Source organism: Triturus cristatus, chromosome 10 (genome assembly GCF_964204655.1).
Source record: "Triturus cristatus chromosome 10, aTriCri1.1, whole genome shotgun sequence".
NCBI lineage: Eukaryota > Metazoa > Chordata > Amphibia > Caudata > Salamandridae > Triturus > Triturus cristatus.
The window spans coordinates 408,369,183-408,381,558 of NC_140593.1; the positions used below are offsets into that span (position 1 = coordinate 408,369,183).

The 12,376-nt window shown below is 41.0% G+C and overlaps 1 protein-coding gene across 1 annotated transcript in view; it reads left to right on the plus strand.

Annotated features, from left to right (window-relative positions):
- GPR158 (G protein-coupled receptor 158) overlaps positions 1–12,376 on the plus strand; it is a 1,311,614-nt gene that overhangs the window by 472,767 nt on the left and 826,471 nt on the right. Inside the window, exon 3 of the mRNA XM_085631696.1 lies at positions 4,412–4,514. Coding sequence (XP_085487822.1) covers positions 4,412–4,514 — 103 coding nt within the window. The remainder of the gene's footprint in view (positions 1–4,411; positions 4,515–12,376) is intronic.

Consider the following 12,376-nt stretch of genomic DNA (forward strand, 5'->3'; position numbering starts at 1 on the left):
TTTGAGGAGTCAATAAAACATAGCTTGACAGGTGACGTTAACATGGCATATTAATCGAAGCAGGATATTAGTGGAGTCCAAACTTCACAAAACGCCAAAAGTCATGAAGTATCACAATCCAGGAGGACAAAGTGCACCGATGAATGAGAGCACAAAATGGCGGCTACAACTCAGGTAAGAACCAAGGATGAATAAGAGCCTCATAAATGACATTGGCGTGTGAGTAATAACATCTGCATGACCTCTGAAGCCTGAGTATGCAGAATTATATTTAGGGGTGAACACCGGCAAAACACACCTCAGCGCAAGAAAGCCACAAAATGGCGGACGCAGCTGAGGCGGTGGTCAAGGCGATATAATAATTAAAGTACCTGAAAGTATTGAAATTCACTCAGCTCATCATGATGTCTGGCATTGAAGACTCATGATGCAGCGCTACGTGGGGGATGAACGCCGGCAAAACACACAGTAAGTAAGCGCCTCAGCGCAAGAGAGCCACAAAATGGCGGGCGCAACTGAGGCGACAGTCGAGGAAGTGAAAATTTTAAAATACCTGAGAGTAGCAAATTTCACTCAGCTCAACATGATGCCTGGCGCTGATGTCTCAGGATGCAGCACTTCGTAGAGGATGAACGCCGGCAAAACACACAGAGAGTAAGTGCCTCAGCGCAAGGGAGCCACAAAATGGCGGGCAGAACAGAGGCGGCAGTCGAGGTAGTAAAATACCTGAAGAACTTGAAGGTATCGGAATTCGCTCATCTCATCATGACGCCTAGCACTTCCCAAAGATGAGGCAGTCTTTCAGAGGAAATTCCGGACACGTTATCCGCACTAAATAGGTGAAGTTAGTGCCGCGCCTTCCGCAGCACACAAAATGTCCGCCATTTTCCGTGGGTCGCAAGCCACGCCCCCATCGGTGGAATTCTTAAACAATTCAAATTGCATGTGAGGATGCCAATAACCTTCTTCAAAATACAATTATTGAACATAATAGGACCCAATACCAAAAACAAGTCAGATTTGCTCCACAGACAAAACATTTGTTCTGTTTTTTAACATGCAAAGAAACATCTTCAACAATCCCCTAATACTCCACCCCAAAAAGCCCTTTGACCCTCAGCCAGTTCCTTGAGGTATTCCCTACTCACACAGAAGTTGATTTCACTTTATCCGTCCCCTCCGAAACTCAGGTGAGTATCCTTAATAAATTTGTCAAAGACAGTGGCTGGAAGGAGGACAGTCCCATCCATCTACAACCAATAAAATGATTACACTAGATAATTAGCCCCACTCTTAATCAATACTAGGTGTAACCTCCTTCAACCATGAGTCCAATAAATCTTTAGCCCATTTCTTCAAAGTATATATGATTGTGTGATTGTGCTGAATAATCTTTAGTTTGTTATGTTCTTGCAAAAAGACCTGAGATCCTCTAGCCACAGGATGGTCAATATTATGGCATAGTCTCCAGCATTGTTCCACTGTTGCATGGTAAACATTGGAGTTGATAAAGGAAATACGTTTGCTCAGCTTGATAGGACTGGTGGGCTATGCAGCCTGATATGAGTTGTTGAAAGATAAAGGTATCCACATATATCTAAATTGTAGCATCAACATGTTGGAAAGCTGATTTTGGTACAGGCTGATCTGGCGAGAGACTCTGCACCCCACCACTTTAATTTCCGATCCTCACGCCATTTTACTGGTTGAAATGTGAGATAACCCCCATGAGCACTTTACATTAATGATGATTTATCTACTTGTGTCCCTGCCTTGGAGAGACGTTTGTGGTCCTGTGGTAGTCATCAGTACAGTGCTTTGCCCTGCAGCACACTGGCTGGTTGTATGCTGGCTGCTTTACTTCTTAGCTCCAATGGCAGATCGCAGGACTTGTGGGTCCCACGATAAAGTAGAGACGAGGAAAACAATCTGTGTTCCTTGACCGGTAGGAACGAGGACTATCTGCCGCTTTTGAGCCCTCACTGCCACCTTTTCTCATGGATCCACTCCCACAGTGGTGACATCAGAAGGGGGAGTTCTGATGCACTATCCCACTGGTGCCTTGTGCTGCAGTTCAAGGTTTCTGCCCTTATAGAGTGATCTGACTTCTTGAGTGACTGCCAGAAGAATGAGTCCTGCTACTGTTTTGGAGCAGAAAGTGCCTGATATTTCTCCCAAAGCAGCAAACTGGTTTGGAGAAATCACACACTAATGGTCAGGAAGAATAGCCTAATGCATACAGACATACCGGGCAAACATGACATTCCTTATAGTTTCAGTCTCCATTTCAGTAACAACCCAATAAGTCTGGGGCAACAATTGATTTGCATTTCAGACTGAAACTAAAATATTGGAATACTATATTAAAAACTTAAGATGGTGAGGAGAGCTGGGAACACGGGAACACCAAGAAGCATTTTTCTCACTATCAGATGTTTCAGATTTCTGGAATTTCCTAATGTGGGTGATTGGGACATTGATTGCCAGATCAGGCAGGTAAATTTCCCCTTTTAAAAGACAAATATGTTGGTGCTATAAGTTTCCACATTCTTTGCAGAAGAGCTGCATTAATGTAAACCAAAGACTTCCTTAAACTATCAGTTTTTATCATAGGTAGTATGCATTTGTCAAAGATTTACTTTTAGGTGGTACTCTGGGTGTGAACATCAAGTCAAAATGCATAGTGTAAAAAAATAAACGATGTGAATTTTAAACAAAGTTCATTAAAATGAATGTTATCTAACTATAACAAAAAACGCAAAATGCAAAAAAAGCAAATGGGTGGAAAATTGTTTTCAATGATAATATTGGGAGAGTGTAATAACGACTCCTACGCAAGTGTTGAAGCGCAAGCGTTTAATCTTCCGCCATTTCTCTTCTCACTCGCTTTCTTCCCCAGAGGGATTCTACATAATAGATTCCAGAGCTGGAACACTCTAAGTTAAGGCCAATATAGTATGATAGAGTAATCGGAACAATGCAATACAGAGTAAAAGATAATGTGGCATGACAGGTCAAACATGTATAAAATAAACATATTCTTACAATACACCCACTACACAATTCCCCTTCTCTTTTTAGTATAATCACCTAACAATATAAACACTTATAAATAAATTAGCAAATTCAAAATATTGACAAATGTAAGGAGAATTGTGTGACATAAGTTCAAACATACCCCTTTAACTTCAATGTGTTTTTATATCTCTACCAGATTTACTAAACCTGACAGCATCGTATAACACAGGACCAGTTGACATTGAAATCTCCTAAACTCAGTTTGCCAATCATTAGTCTCTTGTCTCATCAAAGGACTTTTATCATCCTTTAGTATTAATGCAGAGCCTGTGGACTGTCCATGACTTCATAGGCGACAGATCACAATGTTTGCTTCCTTCATCTTCTACCATACCCAGAACTTCATCTAGACTCAACCAAAAGGATTTCTCTCCAGCCATAACACCCATTATCTCCCTTTTCCACTCGCCACTTTTTGCAACAGCAGTTTTACTCATGTGCCAGGTATTACTATCATTAAGTTTGACAGCATTCCTAATTAGTTTTTCGATTTTCTTAGATTTGCTTTCAGTGCACTTGGACTCAGTAGTCTGAGTGATTCTCTTAAACGCCAATTAACCTGTTATTATTCTGTGAACGGACTTTCCTGGATGTTACTCTGCGACTGGAACCTTCCCAGGAAGGTTAATAACCACTTGGATGGATTTGTATATTTGCTTGTTCTGCTGAAATAAAACAACATTTTGTACACATATGAAAATGTACCTTTAGAACAACATCGAATCAATATGAATTTATTAGCACTCTATTTGATCAAAGTGTCTCTTTATTAGAGCACGCAAATTGTAGATTTACATCAGCATATTGTAGTTGTTTTTATCTATTTGTATTTTATATCTGTCAGTACTATTTTTCTGTGGTTTCCTTTTCTGAACTATATATAGGTCGAATAAAGATATTGAATTGAATTGAATATGAATTTATAACCAAAAGTTGAATAATACTACTATACATTTTTAATACATCTTGTAATTGGAGGACATTGTCAATGACACCTTACGACTTTCTTTAATACATCTATAAGTGTTAAATGACGCAGTGGCATACAGACCATCGGTACGAAAGTAGTAAATCTCCACCTATGCCCTCAATAGGCCCATTGTCAAATTTTGCTTAGTAAGTTATTTGAATAGTGATTACTTTTTAACCTTCCCTCCTTTTATTATTAGCACATGGTCGTTAATAATGGAGCAAAACGTTAGCTTCTCTTTCTTGTTTCAGTGTGGCAAAGATCTAAGGAAACAATTATTTGCCACATATATATGTGTGTCCATATGAATGCGAGAAGGGCATTTACAATAAATGTATTCACTATGCTTATTTTTCCTGACAGTGTACACCAATCAAGGGCCTTGGATTTGTGCTTGGAGCCTACAAATGTGTTTGCAAGGCTGGATTCTATCATCCAAGTGTATTTTCGGTGAACAGCTTCCAGAGTAAGTACAATTTTCTTGAGTCAAAAAATGTATCATTAATAATGCAGGAATCCTTTTTATCCATGTCAGGGTTATGCAGTAAAGTCCCAAAGGCCACTAACTCTGGGATTATATAATCACTTAAGGAGTTTCAGTCCTTTGGTGTGCCACATGTAATTCCCTTGGGGCTCCGGTAAAACATACCTAGTTTAAGCATGTTTGATTTATATGTAAATGAAATCATATTTGAAAAAAAGAGTGCATTTGCAAGGTTAAGAATATCAAGAAAATTATGCAGTTTAATACTCTGGAGAGTTATGTGAGCAGGCATTGTCTATAAATATAGAATGCAGAGGCTCAGTACATATTAGTTGGCTTGCTTTCCTGGAGTATGTGTGCCATAGGTAATTATACCAACTACTCCATTCATTGTTACTGCTCCAATAATTCTATAACAACATATTTATTATATATCACCAAACACCCACAGGACAACTCTGAACTATTAACATGAATTATCAATGGCAGAACTGGACATTTTAGTTGATTGAATTATTTGAGGTGGGCCTTCAAATAGCATATATGTGAGCAACATTGATCTGTTTCCACAATAACCTGAAAAAAGTGGCAGGAAGATGCTATGATGGCATCTTTTTAAGAGCAGCACCCAATAGCATAACTTAATTTGCCTGCTAGTATAGTTATCTTTTATATTTAAAGATCCATTGGTGTGTCTATCTATCTATCTATCTATCTATCTATCTATCTATCTATCTATCTATCTATCTATCTATCTATCTATCTATCTACACAACACTCATACGTTTGATTTATAGACACATATATCTAAGATGCTTGACATCCATTCTTATTTTAGCATGTTCACACAATAGAACATAAAGAACACATGTGAAATTATTATTGCTAAGCCTTCTGTATTATTTCCTACAATGGTCTGCTGCAACATACTTATATGTGTTTACATCTATTTTGTGTTTATATTGCACTGTGATGCTGGTCACTTATTTTGGATGTCACAGAATAATACTCTGCACTGTACGCTAATGTGGGTACCTGGCACGGTTGCAGCTGCATGTCCTTGCATAGCGTTTGCGGCGCAACCGAAAATCATCCGGAAGTGAGGAAGGAGGTGGAGGCAAGGGACATTGTTAGAACTGGGGGTCTTTAATTGGCAGAAATATGCACCTTTGTCCAAGTAGGGACTCTTACTTCTAGTCAGGGTAAGGGGGATACACACTCTAGATAACCCCTGCTCATCCTCTTGGTAGCTTGGCACAAGCAGACAGGCTTATCGCAAAGGCAATGTGTAAAGTATTTGTACTCAAAGCACACAGTAACACAGCGATAACACCACAAATAGACACCACACCAGTTTAGAAAAATTAAGTGTCTTTATCTAAACTCAACAAGACCAAAACAACAAAAATTCAACATACAGGTAGTAAAATAGCATTTAAATACAGTTCTTTCAAAACTAAAGCTTGTGGAAAACAAATAGCTCCACCTGGGGCTATTATGACGTTGTGACAGCAATAAATCCACAATACAGCGCCAAATGGGAGGTGTGCGGCATCGCGGAAAGAGTCACAGACCCCCAAACAAACAGTACCTTGGAAAACGAAGTCTATGACAATGCACGGCGTTGTGGAGGTTAGGCGTCGGTGCCAAGGTTGAGGCCGGCTTCCTGGCTGTCACTGGGGAGGCGAGGCGACGTGTCTGCAAGGAGGCAACATGCCGAATCCAGGACAGGGGAAGTCGGTTGCATCGGTGGTGAGGCGTCAGTTCTGGTGAGGCGATGCGAAGTCGGCGACTTCGTGGAGTCATCCTCGGTGGTTATCGTCATCTTGATAACAGGATGCAGGTGCTGACGGTGATGGAGATGGTGCGAGCGCTGCCGCTGGGAATGCCGATCACTGCAGGCATCGCCAGGCGTCAGAGCTGCGGTGCAGGCTGGGCGGTGCATCGTGCACTTCACGAGCGGTGCCCCTGGCCTTGGTGCAGGTCGTGGGATCACAGCGGCATCACTGACGGCATTGAAGATTGTTTTCCTTGCTTCTCTTAGGTTTCTTACTGCTCCCAACATCAGGAACAACCTCCACTAGCCCTTGGAGATTCTTTTCTTCATGCAGGTTTCTCAGCAACATTCTAGTCTTTGTCCTTTCCTTGGCAGAAGCAGCAACTGCAGGCCAATCTCACACAGCGCAGGGGCAGTACTCCTCCGTATAGCCCTCCAGCTCTTCTCCTTGGCGAAGGTTCCTCTTGAGTCCAGAAGTGATCTAAAGTTCTGGGGTTGAAGGTCCACTACTTGTACACCATTTTGTCTTTGTTCTTCTTTGTGCAAGGGTCTCTGAGCCAAGTCCAAACCAGTTCTGTCCTCACTAGTGCAGTATGACCACAGGGGGTGGAGAAAGCATTGTGCAAAGGTGACAAGCCCTATTGAGGTGCGAGGGAAACTCCTCCCACTACTTTAAATGCAGCCATGGTCTAGTCAGCTCAGCTCTGAGTCATTCTGGAAGGGCTAGGCACACCATAACCCCTCAAGTGGCTAACTACAGTGAATGCACATCCCTTGCCCCTGTCACTACAAAACCAGTCAATCCACAAACAGGCAGAGACACAGAATGGTTAAGCAAGAAAATGCCTTCATTCTAAAAGTAGCATTTCCAAACACACAATTTAAAAAACATTTTTACTAAAAGATGTGTTATTAAATTCTGAGTTCAGAGAGCCTAAACTTTATTCCTCTATCTTGTTCCAATGGGAGGTTATACTTGTAAGATGTCACAAAGTATCTCCCATGCTATCCTATGGGTCAGATAGCCTTTCAATAGTGAAAAACAAAATTGGCAGTATTTCACTATCAGGACATGTCACACACACCAATATATGTCCTACCTTTCACATACACTGCACCCTGCCCATGGAGGTACCTTGGTCCTACCTGAGGGGTGTCTTACTTGTCAGAAAAGGGAAGGTTAGGGCCTGGCAAGTGGGTGCACTTGCCAGGCCAACATGGCAGTTAACAACTGCATGCACAGCCACTATAGTGGTAGGCCTGAGACACATTTAGAAGGCTACTTGTGTGGGTGGCACAATCAGTGCTGCAGGTGCACTAGTATCCCATACCCAAAAATTCTGTCAAAAGTTTGGGAATCAAGATAAATGCTAATCTTTCCATGCAGGAACAGATTAACCTGGTCTCGTCCTCATGCGTTTATCAATTGAGGACTTTCAAGAAAATTAGGACATTTTTCTCCAGGGAGGCAAGCATAGCTATTTTGCTTGCCCTGATAATGTCCCGGCTGGATTATGCCAATTCCATTTATCTGGTACTCCCTGCTTACCAAACTCACAAGTTACAGCTCATCCAAAATCAAGCTTCCAGGCTAGTCTTTCAGCAACCACGACACTGCCACACTAAACCTCTCATGAAACAGCTCAATTGGCTGCCTGTGATCCAGAGGTCTATGTTTAAGACCGGTTGCATGGTCTTTAACGCACTTCACAAAACAGGCCTAAATTAATCTCCACTAAGATCTCAAGATACTTACCCAGAAAGAATCTTAGATCAGCTACCATGAATATGCTGACTATCCCGAGATATAAGCGAAAGAGAACGGGCGGCTCGCGCTTTTCGGTACTGGGCCCCACACTCTGGAATTCCCTACCAACAGAAACCAGACTAATTCCGGAATACACCAGTTTTAGGAAAAAACTAAAACCATGGCTATTTACTCAAGCCTACTTCTAGAGCCCTGGAGGACAGCTTCCCTCTCCCCACAGCGCCAAGAGACCGTTGGTAGACGTGCGCTTTAAGCATTGCCTAAACATGAAAAAAAACATAAAACTAGTAGCATTTGATTTACTGGCCCATAAATCAAGTATTCCAATCATCGATAACCAATCATGATAACAATTTACACAGAGAGCAAACGCACTTTAGAACTGTTTAGCTGTCGGAAATTGCCTAGAGTCCTTAAGCCTACAACAACAGGTTAGGAAAAAAAGTATAGAGATAACCGTGCACAAAAGGCCATTTCCAACCAATATGGTCTAGTTTTATGCGCTCCCTTGCATTAGTCCCAACTCTCACCGAAACCCCAGTGAGCCGCGTTCAGTTTGAGTTTGGCTGCATGAAATTTGCACTAGAAAATCAGATGTTGGCTGTAATTACGTACCAGTCATACTCACCCTGAACCCTTGTTGGTGTTGTTGCAGCTTTTCTTTGCCCGGGAATGCTGCTAATTTGCCCTGTGATCCTTGAAGGGGTTTTCTCAAGCCTCATTTCCTGCTCCAGTGCTGCTGAGTTGTTGCTGATATCTCTGTTGGTCATATGGAAGTCTGTTTGTTCTTTATGTGCCTGTGAAGATAAGTTTATAAAGCTTTTACCAACAGCTGACTGACCCTTTATATTGGTAAAATGCATTCCTACGATTAGTTTTGGATATTCACTCACCATTCTGCATTCCAATTCCAAGACTTGAATGGAAGCATACACGTGTATTCTACAAAAATAAGAGAAAAGACAGTTTATTTTTTTTACATATGTAGTCCCTGAAGGAATTACAAGAAGGAAAAACTGTTAATGGACATTCTATATGCTGACTGCTATGATTTACTATGACACTTAATTTATGTTTTTCAAAAGACTTTTTGTTGTTTAAGTAACCTTTGAGGAACTATGCCATTCTCACAAGTTCTATGGACTATATTCAGAGAGACTCTGAAGGAATGAAGTAATTCAGTTTCCAATTTTACAAACCAACAAGAGCAACCCATAAACCAACAAGGCCAAGGTATAACTATAAAAAAAAATAATTACACTCATAGGATTGGATGCACCAGAACTATCTCAAGCTAAAAACGGGAAAAACAAAAGTAATGGAGTTTGGTACTGGGGCACCGCTCTGGAACCGGGAATGGTGGCCAGCACAGGCAGGAAACTGCCCTGTACCCGCAGGAAAATTCAGGAACTTGGGAATCTTGTTTGACGATCAACTAAGTTTCCTAGGCCAAATTAACCAGCTTACATCAGCCTGCTTCTTCCAGTTAAAGGTCCTACAAAAAATGTTTCCTTTCATCCCGCCTGAACTGCGGATATCGGTTGTCGTCGGTTTGATTCTTTCACAGATTAACTACTGCAATGCCCTCTTTATGAGCATTAGCAAGCACCAACTGCCCAAACTTCAATCTTTACAAAATGCTGCAGCTAGAATGCTGCTAAACATTCCAAAGTTCCATCACGTTTCTGGCAGCATTGAAACTCTTCCCTGGCTTTAGGTGCAACAGTGAATAGAGCTTAAAGCTCTGTGCTTGGTACATAAAGCCCGGTTTGGTGGAGGAGCAGCTGATTTACAGAAATTATTTCAGCAGTACATTCCTCGGCCCAATCTTAGGTCGGCTAACAAAGGTCTAGTCCAGATACCCAAAATACAAAGAGCTAGATGGGGAGGTAGGAGCTTAACATATCATGAGTCTAGATTATGGAATGAATTACCAGACAACATCAGACTCCAACCCTCCATACCATGGTTCAGGAAGTTGCTGAAGGCGTGGCTATTTATCAGGCAGAAGTAAGGTGCTAAACCTGTGTCCTGCTATAGCACCAAGACACATCGGCATTCGTGAGCTATATAAGCATAATACTTACTTACTTAGTTACTTACTAGGTCCTGATGAGACATAGTCATCCCTTCTTTTGGGTGAAATGTCCTTGACAAAGTGTATCAAACAAACAATATGGTGCCACTTTAAGGCCATGGACTATGTTTTGTTAACCATATGTTGTTGTTTGTTACATGTAGCACACATGTAATTTTATATTGCAAAATAGGTTACCTATACTGTTTGTGGGTCTGCTGCACTGAGGGCACTATGCACTTTATGTATCTGTTTTGTATGGTTGGCTTTTGTAATTGTGTATAATCCTGTACATTGATGTACATTATAAATGCACATTTTTTTTTAAATGCTTTAATTGTTATATGTGTGAACTTATCATTTTGCATCAGCTGTGTGTGGCTATTTAGTCTTCTGAATTTCTATTGATTTCACTAAATGAAACCTATGAGTACAATTTTTTTTTTTAAGAGTAATTCCATTTGCATCACTCCCTTAAGGTCCCATCTCCTAAGCACTTATGCATTGTTAGGCTATAGAGGGGGGCTCAAAGAAGAGAGGTGTATGTTACTTGCATTAACTAGGCATTCTATGCTACTTCCTTCTCTGAGGTACACTACATGCATTGGGTTCTGTCCACTAAAATAAAAGTGAAACAGTGAGAGGTTTAAGGTAAGAAACACACACTCATAGTTGTTATTCTGAGGTACTCATGCCTTAAAGGTGAAGACTCTAAATGTTTAAATACTTATGACCTGATTTAGAGTTTGGTGGATGGGTTACTCAATCTGAAACATGACGGATACCCCGTCAGCGATATTATTAGTCCATTATATCCTATGGCACTTGTAATACAGCGGACAGGATATCTGTCACATTTGTGGCAGAGTAGCCTGTCCAAATCAGGCCCTTAGTTTTTTCAGACCTATGACAAATCCAGAACACTGAAGGACAACCTAATTTGATGCAGGTTCCTTGAAGGTACCCAAGAGATGCCATCTTTGTGTTTTCTCCACTTCACCTTTCCCCTCGGTGCTGTTATCACTCGGAGGGGTTCTTCTGATTCTCCAGTGGTTGGAGGCCTTTAGGTGGCATAGGGAATCAGCTTCTGGAATATTTGTCTTGCTCCCACAAGACTGTGTAGTCAGAGTTTAGCTTGGCTGTGTTCTGATGTTGCAAAATATTCACCCATTCACAAAGATTATTTTAATGTTTTAAATATTTATAAGACGTTGCCAAATAAAATGCTACTAGATGCCCGAACAAGGGAAACATTGTGGTAATAGCTGTTGAAGTAAGGTCAACTGACTCTTGACTAAGATTCTGAAAAAAAACATGATTTTACTGTTCACATCTACTCTACCCAAGCCTTGGAGTAAGTCCCACATCACACAAGGCCAATCACTGGTGTTGCAACACACTAATCAATGAAGGCAAATATAAACACTAACAACACAAAGGGAAATAGGAAAATATACAGAAAATATTGTATAATGTGATTATTTATTATTTTAATTTATTTTAAAATGATAAACAATTGTTTTTTAGGTAGGAACTATATTAATCACTGATTCTGACACATATGCGACACACATACTATTGGAGTTGGCAGAGCTTCGGCACACCCTTCAGCAGCTGTAAGTCATTGCAAAATCAACCAGTCACACGCAAGGTTTCCACATAAGAAAGCTACACACACCACAAAATAATTTAATCACAATGTCAGTCAACATCTTTACAGACATGCCCTAATTTTTAGGAACAATTATTAGCTGAAGAGATTACATTTACATCCACAGTTAAGTGCATCCATTTATCGGCATGCCACAGTCATTGGTGGAAAGGCACTGGTCATCAAAAGGATTTTATGCCATTTCACTCTTCTCCGGAGTATTAGGTGCAATCGATTGCATCTACATGACACTTCAGCCAGTGGAGGAGCATAGAGTGGAGTGTAGTGTTTTGGAGTGGAGTTGAGTGTCGTGGAGTAGAGTGGAGTGGCATGTCATACAGTAGTTTCTTAGAGTGGAGGGGCATATTGTGGAGTGGCATGCCATAGAGTGGAGTGACGCAGAGTGTTGTAGAGTGGAGTGGCATGTGGTAGAGTAATTTGAAGTGGTGTGTCAAAGAATATCTTAAAGTGGAGGAAGTGGAGTGGCGTAGAGTGGAGTGGCATGTCGTGGAGTGGAGTGTCATGTTGTATAGTACTGCATAACATGAAGGTGTCCAGATAGAACATTCAT